Source organism: Borostomias antarcticus, assembly GCF_949987555.1.
Source record: "Borostomias antarcticus genome assembly, chromosome: 8".
Classification (NCBI taxonomy): domain Eukaryota; kingdom Metazoa; phylum Chordata; class Actinopteri; order Stomiiformes; family Stomiidae; genus Borostomias; species Borostomias antarcticus.
In genome coordinates, this window is record NC_140241.1 from 9273375 (window position 1) to 9294974 (window position 21600).

General features: G+C 50.1%; 2 protein-coding genes across 4 annotated transcripts in view; both read right to left on the reverse strand.

Annotated features, from left to right (window-relative positions):
* Positions 1 to 336: 336 nt before the first annotated feature.
* rcc1 (regulator of chromosome condensation 1) lies at positions 337 to 5627 on the reverse strand. The gene is made up of 11 exons (XM_084441807.1): positions 5509 to 5627; positions 4264 to 4347; positions 3984 to 4064; positions 3626 to 3813; positions 3311 to 3490; positions 2755 to 2851; positions 2503 to 2625; positions 2051 to 2197; positions 1458 to 1577; positions 1131 to 1283; positions 337 to 889 (listed from the first exon to the last, which is right to left on the reverse strand). The coding sequence occupies exons 2-11, from the start codon at positions 4331 to 4333 to the stop codon at positions 714 to 716; spliced, it is 1335 nt and encodes a 444-aa protein (XP_084297933.1). The 5' UTR covers positions 4334 to 4347; positions 5509 to 5627; the 3' UTR covers positions 337 to 713.
* A 1634-nt stretch (positions 5628 to 7261) lies between these two features.
* Positions 7262 to 21600, reverse strand: part of phactr4b (phosphatase and actin regulator 4b) — a 26642-nt gene continuing 12303 nt past the window's right edge. For all 3 annotated transcript variants that reach the window (XM_084441838.1, XM_084441839.1, XM_084441837.1), the window contains 12 exons: positions 20914 to 21084; positions 20255 to 20335; positions 18497 to 19012; positions 15323 to 15667; positions 12191 to 12725; positions 11337 to 11626; positions 10959 to 11151; positions 10266 to 10321; positions 9602 to 9663; positions 9193 to 9330; positions 8896 to 8972; positions 7262 to 8782 (listed from right to left, as the gene is read on the reverse strand). In XM_084441838.1, the coding sequence (XP_084297964.1) occupies positions 8767 to 8782; positions 8896 to 8972; positions 9193 to 9330; positions 9602 to 9663; positions 10266 to 10321; positions 10959 to 11151; positions 11337 to 11626; positions 12191 to 12725; positions 15323 to 15667; positions 18497 to 19012; positions 20255 to 20335; positions 20914 to 21084 (2480 nt within the window). In that variant the 3' untranslated portion in view covers positions 7262 to 8766. The remainder of the gene's footprint in view (positions 8783 to 8895; positions 8973 to 9192; positions 9331 to 9601; positions 9664 to 10265; positions 10322 to 10958; positions 11152 to 11336; positions 11627 to 12190; positions 12726 to 15322; positions 15668 to 18496; positions 19013 to 20254; positions 20336 to 20913; positions 21085 to 21600) is intronic.

Consider the following 21600-nt stretch of genomic DNA (forward strand, 5'->3'; position numbering starts at 1 on the left):
TAACATGCTCTGCCTTACATAGGCTATTAAAATTTACTTATCAACGATGCAGGGAGCACGTTTGACTGTCGAATAACAAACAGCTCAGTCTCTACCCTCTTTGATCAATTTTAGATATACCAGACACCACACCACAGTAGGTCTCAGGGTTGAATAAGGGTCTTTGGTCACATAGGAATTGGGAAAGTCCACTTTTAGTTATTTTGCACCGTTCCTATGGAACAATCTTCAGAATTCTTGCATAGAATGTATATTTTGTGTTTTATGTGCAGGGATGTTTCCCGAAGGTAGGGAGTACGGATGGATAAAAGAGGAAACATTTTTAAAGGATGTAACTTGAATTTTATTAAAAAGCTTAATCCATGCACACGCACGCACACAGGCACACGCACGCACGCACACACACAACACACGCAACACGCATACTCTTCCCTCACAGGAATACTAAAGATTCTTCTTAAAAACTTGAACACTAGATTTACAAAAATAGTTTCTCTCTCATTTTCATGATCAACCGAGCCACTGAACCTCATCCCAAAGATGCTAGATTTTTGTTGTTTGCTCTGAGTGGGAGAGAGAGACCACTTAAATAGGGCTAGTTTGACCTCTGACCGTCTCCATCGCCATGTCCCCAAGGCTAGCCTGGCTCAGCACAGCTCAACCCCGTAACCACACACAGCCATTTAACATACAGTATAGTCCCCCCTGATACATCAGCTCTCCTGCTTGTCTTTCACCAGCAAGACCGTGTGCTGCCCTCCGCTGGACACCATCAGTACTGCGCGGTTCTCCAGCTGCTTGCCAGTCATCTCCACAGGGCTCCACTCATCATCGTCTTCCCCCGTTCCCAGCTGGAGGTTGGTGCCCATACCCCAGGCATACACAGACCCTGCATTAGGGACCACGGACAAGAGGTTGGCGCCCCATACCACACGCATACACAGACCCTGCCAAGACTCAGGAGTCCTTCCTATCGCCATCACCACACTTAGCTGTTACTGAGGAACAGTGCACGTCTCATGCCTCCTTTTTTGGTATTCAGGACTACTCACAGGTTGTCCGCGGGTGATTACAGACATAAAACGACACCTTTGGGCTCAGCAAACACGCCGCAAGAAATGAAATGTCACCTTGCTTGGTCACCGCGTAGCTGACCGAGGCCCCACACGCCACCGCCTGGGCACCCTCGACTCCGGGCACGGGCGTGGGCTTGTTCTTCTCCTCCGCTCCCTCACCCAGGCCCAGACGGCCGTACTCCGCCCGGCCCAGGCTGTACACCTGCCCTGAATCATGACGAGAGCACGGAAAACCCTCATTTCTAAACTTCATTACTATGATGACGTTACACACTGACTGAGCAGATCTCGGAATCAGAGAAAGGAGGTGAACAAGAGTTTAAGTCCCAGTGTGACTGATTAGGCGATACGATCTCTTGACCTCTCTTGACCTGTGCTTACCATTTGAGTCGAGGCAGACGGTGTGGTGCTGCCCCCCTGAGAAGCCCACCCAGGAGGTGGTGGAGTTCTTGAAGCAGGTCAGTTTCTCGGGGGTGAAGCACGTGTCGATGGTTTCAGTTCCTGGAAGGTAAAAAAGACGAGACGTCTAATGCTGTGTTCACACCGGGCGCAAATTTTTCCTGCGGCGCGGGGAGTTTACATAGAAAGTCAATACAATTCGCGCGAACTGGGCGGCGCCAATCGCAGAACTCGGCGGCCAGGATTCGCCGTGCAGCGACATTCACAAAAGTTCGATTTTTTTTAACTTTCTGCGGCGGATTCGCGCGGCTACCCATTGATCCCGCGGCAAGATTGGGCGAACTGGACGGCGCGAATTGTGAACACAGCATAAGGGCGCTGACCTCTCCAGAGCCTAATTTCTTATCAGATGAATTCCTCTCACAGCACGTAAAACTTAAAGCTTAGTGTGTGTTCTGAATAGAGAAAACACTTTACAGAGCAGAAAAAAAAAAAAATACAGGAGTTTGTTTCCTAACTGGTTGATAAAAGGTAAACAACAAGGTCACAGGCTCCATGTTCTAATTCACGCTCACCGAGCTGGTGGTAGTTGGACAGTCCGAACCCATAGACATGGCCTTCCGTAGACACGGCGAGGGTGAAGTACGCGCCACAGAAGGAGTCTGTGAAGTGAATCTTGCCCCTGGACCGGACCTTCACCAACTGGGGTTGCAGCAACCGTGCTGTGAACACGAGCACAGACACAAAGAGACAGAGACACAGACAGACAACATCATGTGTCTAAATAACAGTAATGGAATACTGTGTGAACATGCTGTGTGGTTTCAGGCAGCCTCTCTATGCTGAGCTGCGCAGGAGACCGCAGATATGGAATGAACTAGATGGGATTCCTAAAAATGTCACAGTCTGTCTCATCTTTTAAGTTGTCTGTTTTTTCCCCCCAATGTCTCTTGATGTATGAATTAAAAAAATAAAAAAATAAATGAATTGAATTGAGTCGTCGAGTGACGATGAGGCCAATGCTTACAAAGCCCTTTCCGGCCTCCTCTGTTCGCAAAGAACTCCGCCACCCTTCCCAGCTGCCCTTGCTCTCCGCAGCCTGACGTGAAGAGGTCTCCGCCCAGCGTGAGCATCACCAGGTGGTCGTTACCTAGCCAGAAGAAAAAAGGCAGGAAACGTGAGGTTTGTGAACACCGGAGTGAAATGGAAAGGGGGGAGGAGGCGTCTTAAGATCATAGGGCCGTATTCGTGAGTAGGGCGGTTCCCATGCATCTCATACCTGATGCGATTTTCACCACAGGTTCTTTCATGGGGACTCTGACTGGCAGGATGCACTTCTGCATGGGCTCCAGCAGGCCGATGACCCCGTTGTTATCCTAGTTCAAAAGGATGAGGAGCAATTAGTCGGTGGAGAAACATTAAGGGATATGGGTGCATTTGCTATTCAGATCTCTTGTCGTCGGCTCTTTTGAAAGCGGTTGTAGCCCTTTTCTGTCCTGGCCCCGCAGTGGTGGAATGAACTGCCAGCTGACGTCAGGACAGCAGAGTCTCTGCCCATCTTTTGCCACAGGCTCAAAACTCCCCTCTTCAAGAAGTACTACCAGGATCCTCCCTCTTAAGCACCTATTGTATTCATATTCTGCTACTCTTGCACTTTGGCACTAGATTATGCTCTTAGTCTCTTGTTTAGAAAGGAGATGCACTTGTGAGTTCTGGTGTGTAGTAACACACTGGCTTACTACATTAAATGCAATTATTATAAGTCACTTTGTATAAAATCATCTGCTAAATGACTAATGTAAATGTAATGGTGTTCCCAGTGCTTCTTCACTCACTCTGAAGGAGCCCCAGAGGTAGACTGCGCCGTCGTCTGTGAGTGCGGCTGTGTGGCTGTCTCCAGCAGACACCTGGACCACCCTTTCCTCCAAGACCACCTTCCCCGGGACCATCTCGGACCCCTCCTCCGACGTCTCCCGACCCAGGGCGCCCTCGTCGTTGCAGCCGAAGGTGTAGACCTACGACAGGGAGAGAGAGGGAGACAAGTTTGTGAAGAACACCATCCATAATTCCGCATCTCGATGCGAAACGAACCGCCTTCTGTATCCGGTGTCGTCAACGGCTTTGACCAGCCCTAGGTGATGTTCCCTTACGCTGCCGGTGGGGCTGACACAGACCGTGTGCATGCCTCCTGCGGCCACTTGCACCACACCCTCCGGCAGGGTCACCAGGGCCGGCTTTTTCCTCTCCAAGACGTCTTCTCCCAGGCCCAGCTGACCGACATCCCCCTGGCCCAGCACCAGAACCAGCCCGTTTTCCTTGCCATGGCTGCTGTGGGATACTTAAACAGGAACATGGACAATATTCTTTGTTCAGCGCCGACTTACTGATGACAGACCTACGACCGAATAATCAATCGGTAAAGAAGCTTTGCAGGGATATACTCATTGCGATTCCAATACGGCCGTGCCCATGCTGGCTGAATGCAGTTGGGAATGGTAGCAAGCTTACCTTTAACTTTCTTAGGATCCTTCACATCCACTGGTTTAACAACTGCATGTCTCTTTTTAGCAGACATGGTGTTTACTGGCGCTGAAAACGACATATACAATAGTATTTTTGTTCAGTGCCAAAATGCTGACAACAGTCCCATCAGACTCAGTAATGAAACCCGCACTTAAAACGCCATTTACGAAGGATATTCAAATAATTGATGGCCATCAGGGTACATGCTGAGAGTACAAGAAGCAGTACAACTGCTGGCTAAGTGCAGTTGGGAATGGTAGCTTACCTTCAACTTCCATAGGATCTGTCCCACCCTCTAGATTAGTAACCGTCTGTCTCGTCTTTTTGGCAGGCATGACGTTTACTGACCCTGCACAGTAGTATCAAACAGTGCCAACAATGACATTACAGAAGACAGATGGAAAAGTAACGTTAAAGCTAAACTAGGCCAGGGGGGGGACTAAGCTAAAAGTTAGCTAGCTAGTTGGCTAGCTTTGAAGATTAAAGTGCTCGCAACTCTGGTTCTGTGTGTGACACTTCATTTCACTCTGCGTTGTGTTTTTGCGTCACTCGTTCCTTTGATCCATGTTAAGGGATTGTCCAGTGCGCCGGGGACGCGAACCTATAACCTTGTGCTTGCAAGTCGGATGTGCCAACAACTACGCAAAGAAAAAATTGCCGCTACCCGACTAAGATACTACTCTACTTTAACCTCCTCATTGTGTGTGTCGTTCGATCCAAGGCGTATCTTCGTCAGGTTATACAATCGTTGCTGTTTTTGTTGGATAAAATACGTTTGACAAAAAGTACGTTTTGGGAGCAAAGAACCAGAGTTGCGAGCCGGGCTAACTTTAGCTATGTGAATAACTGGCTACATAGTCATATTGCAAAGAGAGTTGTGTGAGCTCAGTTCAAGTTCAAATTCAACAGATGTCATGGTTATTCATTCGTGTCTGACGCAGCTAGCAGACAGCTGTGAACTAATACGTTCACGTAGCTAGCTAACTTACACACGTGTAGCCTTGCAACACAACGTTAGCATGAGGCAGTCTAGCTAGGTAGCTAGCTTGTAACACTACCAGAAAAGTACAGTGATGTTGCGAAGGACAACGCAATCTAACTAGCTAACGATAGATGCTGTTTTCAGATAACAGCAAAGTAATCAGAAATTCATTACAACTTCAGTTAGCACTGTGCTAATTTACGTTAGCTGTGTGTGTACTTCAACAGCTGGCTAGCTAGTTTGCTAGCTCGAAAACACTAGTTTCACTAGCACAAGCTAACGTAACGTTAGCTAACAATCCAGTCCGATTATTTACATTAGATGGATTATTTAAACATGGTTTCACACATAATTGTTTCGTTATCCTCTTTAGAATGAAGCAAGGACAGGCTGGCTAGCTTAGCTGGTTTAGCTAGACATTAGCTTGAAAGCAGATACGGATAATGAATGGGGAACAAGAAGACTCAAATGTTGCAAGAACAAATTACACAATTTTCCGAGTTAAAAAAATACAAAATAGTCCGTTACCTCCACAATAAATGCGTAGCTTTCAGTATTGCTATTAGTCTGTTTCGCTAGTATCTAGCGAGTTATTAGCTGGGATGGTCAATGTGCGCGTGCAGCGCAGGGCGTGCAGCATATCCCGGTTTGTAGCAGCTCCACGCGCCCTGGTCTACAGGAGGAGGAGCAGAGGTCTGGCTGTGGGCGGAGTTCGGCTTCAAAATTCTGATTTTGTTAAAGGGACAGTCGCTCCCCTAGTCTAGGGGTCGGCAACCTTTACGATCAAAAGAGCTATTTTGGTCAACAAATCAATACAAAGTTTCACTGGAGTAGCAAAACATATTTTAACCTTATATGAAGGCAGTGTTTCCCCTATTTTTTCTGGAAGAGGAGGGGGAGGATGAGGGTTGGGGTGGGGGGTAGGGGGGGGGGGTAGCTAACCTGAAAGCCAACTTGACTTTTTTTTGTAATAAATACATTTATTTAATGGTAATACAGGGAAAAAGCTGAAAAAGCGTTCACGTCTGGTCTGCTTTCTGTAAAACTGCAAAAATTCTTAAAAATAAATCGATTAAAAACAGTGCTCAGAGAGCACAGACCTCCGCCCCTGAATGCATTTCATGGCTCTGTGCCTGCCAAAAGTAAATGGGTTCTAAATTGGCCCATGCTACACCTCTCCACCCCTCTTCCGAATTTCATGAAACATTGTCTGGTAGTTTTTGCATAATCCTAATCCCAAAAATGGAGGTGAATGGCCGGCCCAGCTGTGTTTGGGCGTCTTGTGGGTCAGATTCGCTCCAGAATGGGTTCTTAGTTGACCTATGCTAGACTCCTCCACCGAGTTTCCTGAAAATCGGTCTGGTAGTTTTTGCATACTCCAGGTCCAACAAAATGAATGGAGGGGAATGGCTGGCCATGTTTTGGCGGGTTATGGACCCGCTCCGTAACTCGGATCCACTCCAAAATTGAATGGGTTCTAACGTTGCCCATGCTACATCCTTCCCCTGAGTTTCGTGAAAATCGGTCTAGTAGTTTTTGCGTAATCCTGCTGACAGATGTACGTACATGCGGACGGCGGACATGCCCCACCGAAAACATGACCTCTCAGCCTGCGCTGTCAATATGCGAATAAGAGTCAATATGCGAATGTTCAGTGTGAGAGCGGCCCCACTTCATCAGGTGACAGGTCTCTGACTTAGCCTATGTTCCCCTGGTAGACCCAGTCCCTGAGGGAAGCCCAGGAAGTATGTTCCCCTGGTAGACCCAGTCCCTTAGGGAAGCCCAGGAAGTATGTTCCCCTGGTAGAACCAGTCCCTCAGGGAAGCCCAGGAAGTATGTTCCCCTGGTAGAACCAGTCCCTCAGGGAAGCCCAGGAAGTATGTTCCCCTGGTAGAACCAGTCCCTCAGGGAAGCCCAGGAAGTATGTTCCCCTGGTAGAACCAGTCCCTCAGGGAAGCCCAGGGAGGTTGAAGCCCTTGGCAGAATCTTGGGTCGTTTTCTTAAACCAGGTTTACCTCAACCCCTAATTTCCAAATGTCCATAAATGAGGATGGCGATTGTTAATCTATTTAACACGTGTATACAATGCTGTTACATATTCATTGTAGAGGCCATTCTACCAGCAGATGTCACTGAAGGTCTACTGGTGGTCACCAAACCGGTAACTGTCATCTCGAACATGAATTAATTTATTGCTCATGAGAAGAACATCACCATATAGTAACATTTCTTCTTCTTCCTACAAGTCTAAAGAACACAGAGGCATGTGTAAGGTTTTTAATTAGATTCAGAGGTGACTATTTACATCAAACAGAAAATAGTTACTAAAACGGCACATTGAATTAAAAAAGAAAACTAAGCATTACAGAACAGGTGTAAGTATTCCCATTCTCCATAGTGTTTAATCACACACTAATATTCTGTGCTTAAAAAAATAGCAACCTATAATACTTTTTATTATATTTAAAATTTCTTTTAAAATAATAGGAAGACAAGATATTCACAACAGTCAGTTAAATCTAAATGAACTGTACAGCATAGGACCCTGTAATCTACTGGCCAGAAGACAATGCATGATAAAACACTTCCGCAGTTCAAAATATTCTGCCGAAATGACTCCCTGTCACCTGTGAATTTACTAAATGATGTATTTCTTCTGATATTTGATAAAGCCCTGATCTACACTCACTGCAGTTTGAGACATTCTGCAACTTTGGCAACATGTAACTTCTACTTCAGATGCAATGATCATGACCCTACCATTAAAAAACTGCTACCGCATTGGATGGTTTGATCTATAAAAGGAAAGTACAAAAAAATCAAAATGACCTGCTCCAATTGCATTGGATTCTTTATGTTGGCTCGTGCAATGAATTGTAGAAATCAGTGATATGAGATATCAGCAATCACACTAGGCATGGCGATATGTGTAGCACACTAGGCCAACTACCTCCTTGAATTGACCTTTCCTATGACTAACTGAAGCTCAAATAGTCACCCCACATTATAACCATAAATACACACAAGGCAAATAAAAAGACGCTCAAATAAAAGCAGTCATGAATGTGATCAAAATCACAATATAAACCTCTTGTGCATTACAGAGTATTAGGATATTAGATCTCTCCATGTTTCAATCTAAGAAATCACATCAATCTATACACAAGTACACAAATACACAATTATCCCAGAGCAAGTCCAGTCCCAGGAACTGCAAACCTCACAGTCATCGTCCTCCTGATCCTCCTCTCTTCAGCTTTTACACTCTTATATCTATTATTACTGTGTTTTTTTATTGTAACCATACTTATTACTAGCATTACTGTTATGTTATTACATCTCAATAACATGGATTAGCTGTGCCGTACAGAGGAAAAGCTGGGGGGGGGGAAAGGCAACATAGCATGAGGCGGCCATGGCTGTGATGGAAACCAAGTCCCTGAGGGATACCACATTGGCAGAGTGACCGTCAGCCCTCCTGGTCTGGTCGTCTGCCAGCTTTCCACTTTGTTGGCACGTGGCTCCCCCTACTGTCAGGGAGAAATACTGCATTTTGTTCCTCGTTCACTGCACCTCCCCCCGTGACAGCAGCACTGAAGAGGATGAGGGAGGAGTGGTCTTCCTGTGTTCAGTCAGTTCCAGGTTTTCCCTGATTATCTGTTCAGTACATTCAGAGGCGTTAAAAGGCAGTCTGTTCAGGGGGCACCGACACCCTGCGGCACCTCTCTCCAGAGGCTCTGCCTGCCGGCGATGAAGTGCTTCTGTTTTGACGGTGCGGCGCGGACGCTAGGGCCGGTGAAACCTGCAAACAAACGGCATACATATGAGTCCCCAGCAGCCTTTATTTCATAAGCGCTCGAGGCTCGTCAAGGTAACACAATGGCCCCGTCCATTGTGCTATAAATAGTAAAGTACCTTGTATAGATCCTACTGTCCTCATGGACCTCCATTTCTGAGCTTTTAAACTCGTTGAGCTCTTTCCGGATGGCGGCCTGGGAGAAACACGAAGGGAACGTTGTGAGGGGGGCGGTCAGCCAAATACGGATGTTTACACAACAGACTCTTAAAACTATAATAATGTGAAGAGATATAACCACGGCCATTACACCAGTTACAAACATAGGATGTGTAATATCCACAAGAACCCAACCGGTTGTGATATCGAGACTAATCAAGATGCCCGTGGCTAACGAGTGACCGTTGATGATTGACCTTGTCGGCGGGCGTGAGCTTGGTCCAGGGTTTGTCTGCCCGGCGGTCGTAGTCGTGAGCGTTCGTGACCTCCACGTACTCATGGAAGCGCAGGATCTTCCTGGCCTGGAGCTCGGCCACCGTGGGCCTTTGACTCAGCTGGAGGACACAGGAGAAGACAGGGTTTAGATGACTGTCTGTTCTCTAGAGATCTCCACACATTTTTAAACAATCAATTGTTTATTTCATACACAAGAATTACAATATCAAACAAAATTACTGTGACTGTGCTGTCTTACCCCCACCACTATAAAGATCACCCCACATCCTAGCATGCTGTAGTGTTGTGGACTGGCTAGAAATACATGTGTATACATGTAGGTACAGCGCGCGTGTGTGTGTGTGCGTGTGTGTGGCTAGTGCTACTTACCTTTCTCGTGAGTCTCCTCTTGATCTCTCGGACCTCTGCCTGCCTGTCCTCCTGATTCTTGGCTGTGGAGAAAAACCAGGAAGACCTCAGAACCTCAGAGCGCTCTGAACCGCAGCACTCGAACTATAGAGTACGATGTTGTGATATTAAAGGGTTTGAAACAAGAATACATAGCTGACAAAAATAAGACAACTGTCAGATAATTACTTAGTGCGTACAGTCTGTGTAACCTAAGTTCCCAATCCATGTTGTTAAGAGGGGGCCTAAGGCTGTTGGAATGTGGCCTCATTTTTATGAATAAGAATAATCCTCTAACTGGGAGAAGAATACCTACAGGGATTGAACAGCAGTTAGGTAAACACCTAGACTTAACATGTGCAGGAAGAAAGGGCTTCATGGGGAACAGATAGAAATAAGGGATTTTACATTTTTACAGGGACAGATGGATGGATGGATGGACAGATGGACGCATGGATGGATTACATTAGTCATTTAGCAGACGCTTTTATCCAAACGACTTACAATAATTGCATTTAACGTAGGAAGTCAGAGTACTACTACTCGCCAGAACTCACAAGTGCATCTCCTTTCTAAACAAGTGACAGAGAGCATAATCTAGTGCTGAAGCCAAAGTGCACGGACGGACGGATGGACGGATATTTACGTTGAAGGATGTTTCTCTGCTCCAGCTCCTCAGCGGTGGGCCTCTGACTGAGTCTCCTGAGGGACGCCAGATAAAACCACACATCAGCTTCACATCCTCTCATTCCACTATCAATCACCACCAACACAGATGAACATGCTTTTTTTAGGCAAGGGGTCGGATTTGAGATGTACGCCCTGGTATTTGTTTGATTCTAGGAGATGTAGTAAACATTTAGTTACACGCACATTGGCGGTGGGTGCTGGTTTAAGTGCAGATCACGATTTTTGGATAGAACCAGCATACAAAAATATAGTTAAGCCTTCTTTATTTATCAAACGGTTTGATGGGTTGAAACGTTGTCTAAACTTTTGATAAATAAAGGAGTCTAAACTATAGCTCGGTGTGCTGATTCTATCCAAAAACCATTTTAGAAGCTGTACCAGGGATATTCTGTGAATACATGTGTATTGGTTCACCAGTCAATAATAATAATAATAAATACATTTTATTGATAGTGCACTTTACATTCCGAGAAATCTCAAAGTGCTATAAAACAAAGGTTAAACAAAGGTTAAAAGGTTAAAAACAACAATGTAGTACATTCATCCAGGCTCCACATCCATTACACATCCAATACATCCACAACCAAGTCACATCCAACACATTAGTACAATAATAGGTAATCGATCCGCGTTTGTCTTCATCGGTTACCTGGTGAGCGCCGATCCGATCTGCGTCCGGATGGCCTCCCACTGCTCCCGGCTCTGCCAGGTGAGACCCGTCTGTCCCGGGGGCAGGTCGTCCCTCGGGTGTCTCTCCGGGATGTGTCTCTCCGGGGCGCATGGGCGGCTGCTCAGCTTCAAGGCCAGGGTGTCCTTCCTCTTCACCCGGCTGGCCAGGGCACCTGAACACAGGTCCGTGCGGAGAGGGACAGGGTCAGGTGGGCACACAGTATAGGCCTGTACACACACCCACACACCCACCCACCCACCCACACACCCACACACCCACACACACACACACATTCACCGCAGCCCGCTTTCAATCGCTGAGATCGTCTCGCCGAACCGCGCTTAAAAATATACGCACTAGGAGGAGGCTCGTCCTCCTCTTCCTCGTCCGAGTCTTCGTCTTTGTACAGCACGGGCCCGTCCGAGTCGCTGTCCTCCCCGCGCAGGTCTCGCTCCTCTTCTTCTTCCTCCTCCTCCTCCTCCTCTTCCTCACTGCTGGTGGGTCCCTCCGGGATGGCGCCGACGCCCGGCTCGCCCACCATGCACCTGCGGCTCCGCGGCTCCAGCTCCGGCTGGGGGATCTCCCCCTCGTACGCCTCCTCCTCTTCATCATCATCCTCTTCCTCCTCTGAGTAGTCATCCTCAGCCCTGAGGGGAAGAGGAGAGAGACAGAGAGAGAGAGAGAGAACGACGAACAGATGGAGGTCAGGGCCTGTATTTATTTAAAGGCGTCCGCACACTGCCCCAACCAACGCCAACCAACACCAGCGTTTGATCAGTGTGCCATGTTTGGTGGTGGCTGTTGGCGTCGGTTGGATGGATTTTCAGTTGAATTTTAAACATTCTAACAACAACTGCCAACTTTAGAACGTTGGGAGTCGGGTGGCGTTGGGTGGGGCCGTGTGGAGGCGCCCTAAGAGTCTCAGAGCAGGAGTGTCCGTCTAAGTATCAGATCAGGAACTCGTCCAGCACACTTAATGCTGGTCTCACACAGGATATTTAAAATCCTAACCAATTTAGAAATCGGGTTGCATCACGCACATGAGGAGAATCTTAACAGGTGTTCTTCTTGTGAATCTCAAACAAGCACACTACAAGATTTAAAAATAACAGCTTATCACACACTACAGGATGTTATCGTGCCCGAGGGAGCAACGAACCAGACACTTGATCCATTCTGAGGGGAGGGGGGGTGGCGATGGCGGGACTCACAGTTTGAGCGGCTGGATGCTGACAGCGAGGGGCCGGCCGCGGTCGCCCTGGTAATCCGGGGGCGTCTCAAACAGCAGGGAGTGGGCGCGCTGGGCGCTGTCGGGGTGTGGCTGCGCCGGCCCGGGGCTGGACAGCGCCCTCTGGATCATGATGTGCAGCGGGACGGGCGCCGGCCGCTGATACGGCTCGCCGCTTGGGCTGGGGGGGTCGAACAGCATGGGGAGGGGCTGGGGCAGGGGGTGGGGGTAGGAGTGCTGGTGGATGAGGTGGTGGGGGTGGTGTGCGTGCTGGCGGGGGGGGGACGGGGGGATGTGGGTGGGCAGCGGCGGGGACGGCGGAGGGGGCGGGAGCTGGAAGCCCACCGACAGGGCCACGTGGTCGTCCGGGGACTGCGGGGAGAGGGAGGAGCCCGAGTGGGTCGACCCGGAGCCGTCCTCCGTGTTGCGCTTGGTGACAGGGGTGGTCCTCTTGGGCGGCATCGGGGGGGAGGGCTTGATGGGCACGAGGCTGGCACCCCCAGCAGCCTGGCTGAGTTCTGCAGACAGAGAGTCACTTTGGTGATCAAGCCCTACATGAACAGGTAGATATTTTTATTACTGACTATAGCTTCATACAGCTGCATATGGCAGTCAATATTGTTAAGCCAAGTCTAGGTTTGTTAAGCCAAATCAAGGTTTGTTAAGCCAAATCTAGGTTTGTTGAACCAAATCTAGGTTTCTGCTAGGGCTGCACAATTAATCTTGCATTAATCGGAATCGGAATTATGATCTCTCCAATTAACTAATTGCAAAAGGCTGTAATTAATGCAATTAATTATTCTGTTTTGCATTGAGTGTGCTGGGGACACATGGATGAATCACAGGCGTTTATGCTGTCTGGTGAGTCACATGCTGAGTGTATTTTGAGCAATTTCACTGATAGACAGATAGATAAAGTAGAAAGCATACTTTTTTTTTGTTCATCAGAGTTTTGTTCATCAGAATGATTATTTTTGGTCAGAATCGTGCAGCCCTCAGCTGTGGATCAAACGCGTGTGCACATGCTTCTCTTGCGACTATAAAAGACGAGCCTAAACAACATGACTGACTGCGCACGAACAAACATACAAACCCGGATCAGACAGCCGAGTTCACATGAATGCATACGTACACAGACCTCGGTCACGTGATTGAGACCATATGAATGCACGGCCGACTGTACACGGGCCTTACAGAACATACCAGGGCACGTGGCGGTCCGGTGTTACAGAGGGGGACCGGGTGGTTAAGTAGGCTACTCATGCTCTATACAGACGCCCGCCGCACCCTCGCATATTACCCAGAAGCACCTCGCAGCATCTCCATAGAAGATCGTGTTAGTTAGAGTAGAACAACCCTGACCAATAGAATGGGAGTATACATGTTCTGAGTGCATGCACGCTTCCAAACCTGTTAGCGTCATGAGGTTGCTAATGCGCTAGCATGAAACAGCCTTAAAGACATGTAAAGCCGTGACTGGCAGGGAAGCCGGTGACCTTTCTGACCACCGGACCAGCAGCATGCAAAACTGGATTGAGCTGGATTATGACTTCCTCGCAGAGTCCAGCCCTTTCTCAAGTCACCCCCCCCCCCTCCTTCTCCGGAGCAGATGATGCGTGTAGCCGTCCTGGGCGAGCGATGGCGGCGCTGGCCGCTGCTGGGCATCATGGGAGCCCTTCCCTCATTCGCATGCCAAAGCTGTTAGTGCTCAGTTTCAGACACGTGCGCGCTTGCGTACACACCCACACGCACGCACGCTCGCACACACACACACACGAAGCATCCCCGCTGTGCTCGCTACATGCATGCGGGCTGCTGTGGCGTGACGACAGGCCGCTCGGGAGCCGTTAAGACGGCGTGGCGGTTAGTCCGTAACCACGGCGCAGAGAAGGGCGTGTCTGGAATGGCGACGGAGAAGCTGACAGAAAACGGAGGCTTGGGGAGGGGGCGGGGGGGGTGAGATGTTCCACACATGGGGCGCCCCTCCCGGTGGGCGTCGCCGGCGGGCATCGCTGTTACCTGAGCGCAGGCCTCCGGCCCGCCGGCACAGGTACACGGGCAGGGACAGGTAGACGTCATAGTCGCCCTCTCGCTTCCAGCACGACCAGTAGAGGGGGAGCTGGCCGCTGTCTCCCCCCTGCAGGGTGGAGGCTGGGGGGGGGGGGGGGCTTCCATCAGCAGACGCTCAACACGACTGTGTCCTTATGGGATTTGTAGTACCAAAGTACCCTGCCCCCCCAAAAAAACTCGACCCCCTCCCCCCACCAAGCTCTTACACTACTAGCATAACTTTACAAGGTGACTGTCGACCAAAGCGTGCTACATTCCCTAAAAATCTCTGGTTAGAAGAATTGAGGATCAATTTCACTTAAATCCCAGATTCATAAGTGAAATTGTTTGGATGATAACAGTATGTGGATGACATACAGTCTTGCATAGACAAGCGGTACAATATCACAAAGTCAAACTAACTTAACAGACTATATGGAAGGCACAGGATGTTTCCTAACACCACGCCCTGTCCACCCTCCCAACATCAAAACATTCTTAAGGCTCTATGTCTGTCAGATGCACTGATGATGAAAGGAGAATCAAAGCAGAGCACAGCAGTTTACACCAGTAAACAATAAATAACAACAACAACCTGTGCCTGAGCAGCAGCAAACAGCCACTAGAGTCCTGGCTGTCCTGGGAGGACACCATGCCAGGGGGGGGGGGAGCTGCTTCTAAAATAGGCCTGCCTTATTAAGTAATCAGCTGGGGAGCAGCTGCCCGGGCTGGAGGGATAACATCATTATGAGTATATGAGAGAAAGTGTGTGTGTGTGTGTGTGTGTGTGTGTGTGTGTGTGTGTGTGTGTGTGTGAGCACGAGTGTGAAATCCTCGTAGGAACGTCCACGCCACGTGTGCCGTACGATATGCGTGCAGTGACTCGTGAACACGCGTGTCGTGTGTGTGTGTGTGTGTGTGTGTGTCTGCGCACACACTGTAAAAATGTGCCCCAGAGGAGCCTGGGAACGATTGTGCCGTGTCGATGCACGTGTTCGTGTCGGCGCGAGCCGCACCTGGTCCCGTCTCCCCCCTGGCGTTCCGAGCCGTGGCGTCGGCTACTCACCCAACATGGCCGCCGCGTTGCTCCTGTTGAACGGCTTGGGAGGGGGGAGGGGCGGCTGCTTGACCACCTGGGGGGCGGCGATGGCGGGGAGGGACACCACGGCCGAGGACTGGGCGCCCGCCGAGGAGGAGACGGTCCGTGCGGGCTTGGCCCCGGCAGACGACGAAGAGGAGGAGGAGGCGGCGGGGGAGGAATACGAGACGGTCAGGTGGTTGGACGGGGCGCGGGGCGAACCCTCGCCGCCGGGCTCGGAGGTCATCAGCCACTTGGGGGGCATGACGGAGTGCTTGGGGGGCAGCGGCTCGCGGAGCGTGTCCACGTCGGGGACAAAATGGACGTCTGATTCTGCAGAGTCAAAAGTACAGTAGAGGACAGGGTTAAACAACAAGTTTAAATTCAACAACAGTATCAGACAGGTGTGAAATGCACTATACAAATAAAGTTTGATTTGATTTGATTATCACAGAGCATTGAGACACTGGCCTCATGAGACCATCCTGAACTAGCCAGTTTCATTCAGTTTCTCTCCGATCAGTCTGGCCTTCCTCCTAGCTTCGTAAGACCTTCCTGATCTAGCGCTCACATTCTATCTCAAACAATCTGTGAGCAGGAGTACTTGCCTTGACAGACTAACTCCTTCAGCCAATCATTTTTTAATTGTTATTGATTATTGTTATCATTTTAATTATTGTTATCGTTATTTCTGCAATAACTGCACTTATGGCGGTGTTCAGCGGTTAATTGGACTAGGGCTATCCAGGCTCAGCCCCGGGACATAGGTTCACTAACGTCATTAGCCGGAGCTCAACCCCGGCTCATCAACATCAACATTTTTTATTTTTTTATTTTTAAATGTTTCTGTCTTTATTGTTAAAAGAATGCAGCCATTTCATGTCCACCATTAAAATAAATCACAAATCACAAAAATGATATATCCTATTTATGAATCAGTGCACCAAATGTGATAGGGTGATGCACGTACATTCGAACAGATGGTTACAGGTGCTCGACTAAAACATGACATTAGTAAAAAATAGAAGTCCGCAAACGTAACGTCGTAATGCTCCCAAGGGTGAATTTAATAGCACAATGTTTGGGCCGATGTGGAGCATTAAGACAGTGTGCAGTATTAAGCACCACCATCTACCACTGCCAGTACCCATGGACACCCTTGCCAACCACTCTGACACCGGACCCCCCACATAACAAAGCCCAATTAAACCCCTGGCTGTGTTTATATTTCTACTAACATTAACGTTAACGCTCATTACTTCGGGAGAGTATTTTGCCTGCGGCCTGTATTTCATTTTCATGCATCAACTACGGGAACCAATCAGGGGCTACGCTCTACTGGGGGGAGGGCAGAACAGCAGTCGGAATACAGTCCCTGATTGGCCCGGTCCAAATGTAATCAGAGAGAAATCGTCCGAGAGAGCCGCGCGTCCAGATAGTTCTGCGGAGGGGGAACAGAAAGTGCGCGCGTGAGATCAGGATGGCGTCACAAGGCTAGTGAGACGCCTCACCCCTCCAGGGCCTCTGCGTGGAACACTGGTTTGAGATTGACATTATCTGGGGATCAGCTGTGGAGATAAACAAAGTGGGCGGCTGTAATTCCCACCCCCCCCCCCCCTCCCCTCCCCTCCCCGCACCTAAACCTGCCTCTTCCCACGCCATTCCTGAGAGCTGAGGTTTTAAGTTCAGGGTTATTTATTTACAGACACAAACAGGCCTTTATCACCGTGATGTCACACAGCAGGCAAGAGGAAGTAGGCCGGGGGACGGGGGCAAGCAAGGGAGGGAGGGAGGAGAGGGAGGGAGGAGAGGGACGGAGGGAGGGAGGAGAGGGAGTGAGAGGGAGGGAGGGAGGGAGGGAGAGAAGAGAGGAAGGGGGGAGGGAGGGAGGAGAGGGAGGAGAGGGAGGGAGGGAGGAGAGGGAGGGAGCGAGGGAGGGGGGGAGGGAGGGATAGAAGAGAGGGAGGGGGGAGGGAGGAGAGCAGAGAGACGGACAGGAAAGCAGCGAGACTCTGATTTACAGGGCGGAGGAGTCATCCGCTTGACGGGTGAAGCACTGAAAGCAGAAGAGAAGAAAACCACGCTATCGCCGGAGAGCGTAATGGTTTGCGAGCGTAATGGTTTGAGAGTGGCGTCAATTATCTCAGCTCAGTTCTGGTTGAGCTGACAGCGTTGGCTTTACAGGGGAAGTCATGGTGCAACTTATGCTGCCGCATTAATTAGGAGAAGAGGAGAGAGAGAGAGAGAGAGAGAGAGAGAGAGAGAGAGAGAGAGAGAGAGAGAGAGAGAGAGAGAGAGAGAGAGAGAGAGGATGAGCTATTCCCTGCTGTTCTGGAATAAAAAGCAGAGCTGGAGCAGGACTCTTGGGAGAGCAGGAGGAGTCTGTCTATATCTGACAGGGAGGATAGGGGGATGAGGAGGAGGAGGAGGCAGAGGATAGGGCAGTCAAAGACAGAGAAGAGACAGGATCATCTTATGTGCTCCTCATGGTGCCTCCACACGACCCCAACCAACGCCAACAGGCTCCCAACACCCAACGTTCTAAAGGCCAATTTATACTTCGTCGTACGACACTTTTGAATGTGAAATAGGGAAATGACGTCACTGTCAGCACTTTTTTGTGTCGGACAGGGGTGTCTTGCGCCTACCAAACTTTCTAATGTCGCAAACCCGTCACTTTCGTTGCACAGCTGTGATTGGATAGCTAGATAGAAGGCACGTTCACTGCCATGGATCAATCAGCCACGCGTCTGCAAGTTACCATTGAGGTGATCAGACACTTCGCTGAAGTATAAATGCTAAATGTCGGTCAACATTTTTTTCCATCGACAGACATTTGTCGTACGACACTTGTCGACTGAGTATAAATCAAGCTTGAAGTTGTCTGTTGTTAGAATGTTGAAAGTTTCAAATTCAGCTGCAAAATCCATCCAACTGACGCCAACAGTCACCAACAAACATGGCACACTGATCCACCGATCCAACGGTTGGTTGGCATTGGTTGGGGCAGTGTGCAGGCACCTTTAGATGCTTAACATACTGTAAAACATTTGGGGGAAAACGGGCTGATGGTTAACTTGCTCTACAGAGAAAGGAGGGGGTGGGGGGAAGTGGTGGGGGGTTGGGGGGAGGTGACAAGCGCTTCGTTCGTTCCCGGCTCACCTCTGTGGGCGCGGCCCTCCTCGGCGGACGCGTGGCGGGGGAGGCTGGGCTTCCAGTCGCCGTCGGCTGGCCGCGTCCTCCTGCCGTCCTCGGACGGCGCCTTCTGCAGACCCGGCCTCTTCTCCCCGCCGTCGCCGTGGAGACGACCCCCCCGACGCCCCCCCTCCTCCCCCCCGCCCCCCTGCCAGGCCATGTTGGACTTCCACTCCCCCTCCCCCTGGGGAGGCCTGGCTCCTCCCCCCCCTCGCCGCGCCGCCTCCTCCTGCCGGCCGGCCCCCCTCGGACCCGGGCCCCCCCCGCCCCGGCGGTCTCCGTCGGAGGGGTAGCGCCCCCTCCGCTCCTCTGTCTGGGGCAGCCAGGTGGGGTTCATTCTGAAGTCTGAGTCTGGGGCGGGTCGCCCCGGTTCCCCCCGCCCCCTGCCTCCACCCCCTCCCCCTCCTCCTCCTCCTCCTCCCACAGGCTGGGTGTGGCCGTTCTTCACGTAGGGCTGCTTGGGACTCTGCGCCTCGTCTGCTTCTATTACAAGAAGGAGACAGAAGGAGGTGACGCCTCTGAACAAAAACAGCAGTTACAGACAAACATCCGGTAGAAGATCTATAAACCAACACTACTTTGAATCATAAAACAAGTGAGTGGGTTATGCCGGGCTCACACTACAGAATATTTAAAATCCTAACCGATTTCTAAATCGGGTTGCGTCGCGCACATAAGGAGAATCTTAACAGATGTTCTTCTCACGAATTTCAAACAAGCACACTACAAGATTTAAAAATAACAGCTCATCACACACTACAGGATATTATTGTGCCCCAGGGAGCAACGAACCACCGCCTCGCTTATAAAGTAGTGACATAAGAATCTAAATATCAAACATTTGATATTATCGGGGCGGACCCGATGGGTCTGCGAGTCGGGGCGGCGCTGAATCAGGGATAAATCAGCCCCAAAATCCTGTAGTGTGAGCCCGGCATTGGTCAGAAATCAGGCAAATCATTCTACTGGTTTGAGATTCTAATCGGTGCTGGAGTGGTTGTCGTTAAGCAGGACTGAGCTGGGCTGTGTGTAGAAGAATGACATCACTTCCTCTTGTGCAGCTGGGGATGATATCAGAGCCCTGGAGGACGTGGGTTTGAGAGAAGGTGTCCTCACAGTGAGACAGAGGAGCAGATCTAGCTTTAATAAAAGGGTCTGGGGTGAGCAGAGATTTTTGGGGCGTGCGGACGTGCAGACACACACACACACACACACACACGTGTACACACACACACACACACACATACGAATGCACACACACGTGTACATACCCACACACGTGTACACACACACACACACACACACACACACGTGTACACACACACACACATACATACGAATGCACAAACACGTGTACATACCCACACACATGCACACACACAAACGCACACACATGTACACACACACACAGCTATTTTGCTGCAGGGTCCATTTCGCTCCACTTTTCACCCAGCTCGAGAAAAAGCGGCGTGTCATTTTCCTTCCGAGCGTGATACGCTTTCAAAAAGCAGCGAGGGGAGCGAGAGAGTGAGAGAGAGAGAGAGAGAAAGAGAGAGAGAGAGAGTGATTACGCCTCCTCCTCCGGTCACCGGGCCTGTGAGCCCGTCTGTGTGAGTGTGATAGCCTCGGACTGCCACCGTCTGCTACTAACAGCTAATTTCAGAGACACAGTGGTGTGGAGAGAGGGAGCGGGCGGGCGGGCGAGCGACACTGCAGCTCTCTTACCGTTCTCTGGGACCTCCTTCAGCACTCCCTGCTCTACTAGCTCCTGCCTGGGACGCCTCATCGAAATCTTTCTCTCCAGAACTGCCGGCGTCAAACACAACAGAGTTTAAGACAGCGCGTCAACGTACCGCGAGAGTTTTTTTTTTTACCAGATCGTTACAGCACACATTAACAATATGAAAAAAAATATATCCATGGGATTCAGTGTGTGGTGTCGTGTTCCAGTTTCAAAGAAGCACAGTTTACAGATCTTCAATCAGAAGGATATTTATTTGTGGCTTTATTTGAGGATCGTCTGGTCTTGGAGGCCAGGATGCGTCTACGCGTTTCGCAACCCAGTTTAGCAATAACACCATTGAGTTTAGGGTTAAGGAAGACCCTAACCCCTAACCTTAACCCTAACCCTAACCCTACACCTGACCCTCACCCTAACCCTAACCTTAACCCTAAACTCTATGGTGTTCTTGCTAAACTGGGTTGCGAAAAGTAATCTCGCGGCCAGGATAGACACAGTGAGCAGGCCATGGTACTGTAACACCAGGGACAGGAAAACACACACCGGGAGGGCAGTCTGATAGAAACCCACAACGCGTCACACAAACTAGAGACCGCCGGGGTGGGGGGGAGGTGGGGGAGAGAACGAGAACGGGAACACGAACCTTCGGAGGTCTCCTTAAACTTGTCGCTGCTTTTTTTCTTCCTCCACTTCCAGGGTTTGAAGATCTTGCCGAGGGTGGAGAACTTGCCCTTGCGCTTGGGGGGAGGGGTGCCGTCCCCCGCGCCCTGCCCCTCTCCCCCCGGAGTGCTCTGCTGTTGGTCGACTTCATCGTCTGAGGGGAGACAAAAAGCCAGAGAGGACAACCCATAGATTACAGAGTGAGAGAGCCCGGCGGCGACAACAGCTACGACGACACACGCGCCGTTTTAGGATAAGTACAGACCCCCCCCCCCCAGCGTGAAACTACGGGAGCAGTAGAGCGTTTCCCCGTCGCTAGCGGCCTAGCCTGACGCCCGTATGCTCTCCCGATGAAGAGCGTGGGGGAGGCCCGGCCTCATTAAGTCAAGTTATTATCTTTAGCTGTTAGCTTTGGCGAGAGTGACGCTGAAAGCCTCCTCCTCAGACTCCCGGTCAACAGGAGGGTCCCGCGCTGGCCGCGGTCCAGGGCTTCCTGCTGTCCAGGGCTCGCATTCCTGAGCTGCAGGGAGGCTACTGCTAGGAGAATGCCTTATCAGCCTTTCAGCACTTCCCGGCTGCTTATAGGTACACAAGGAAAACACTCACGCCTCTGTATACATGTATACAGTAAATTGTAAATGGACTGCACTTATATACAGTAGCGCTTTTA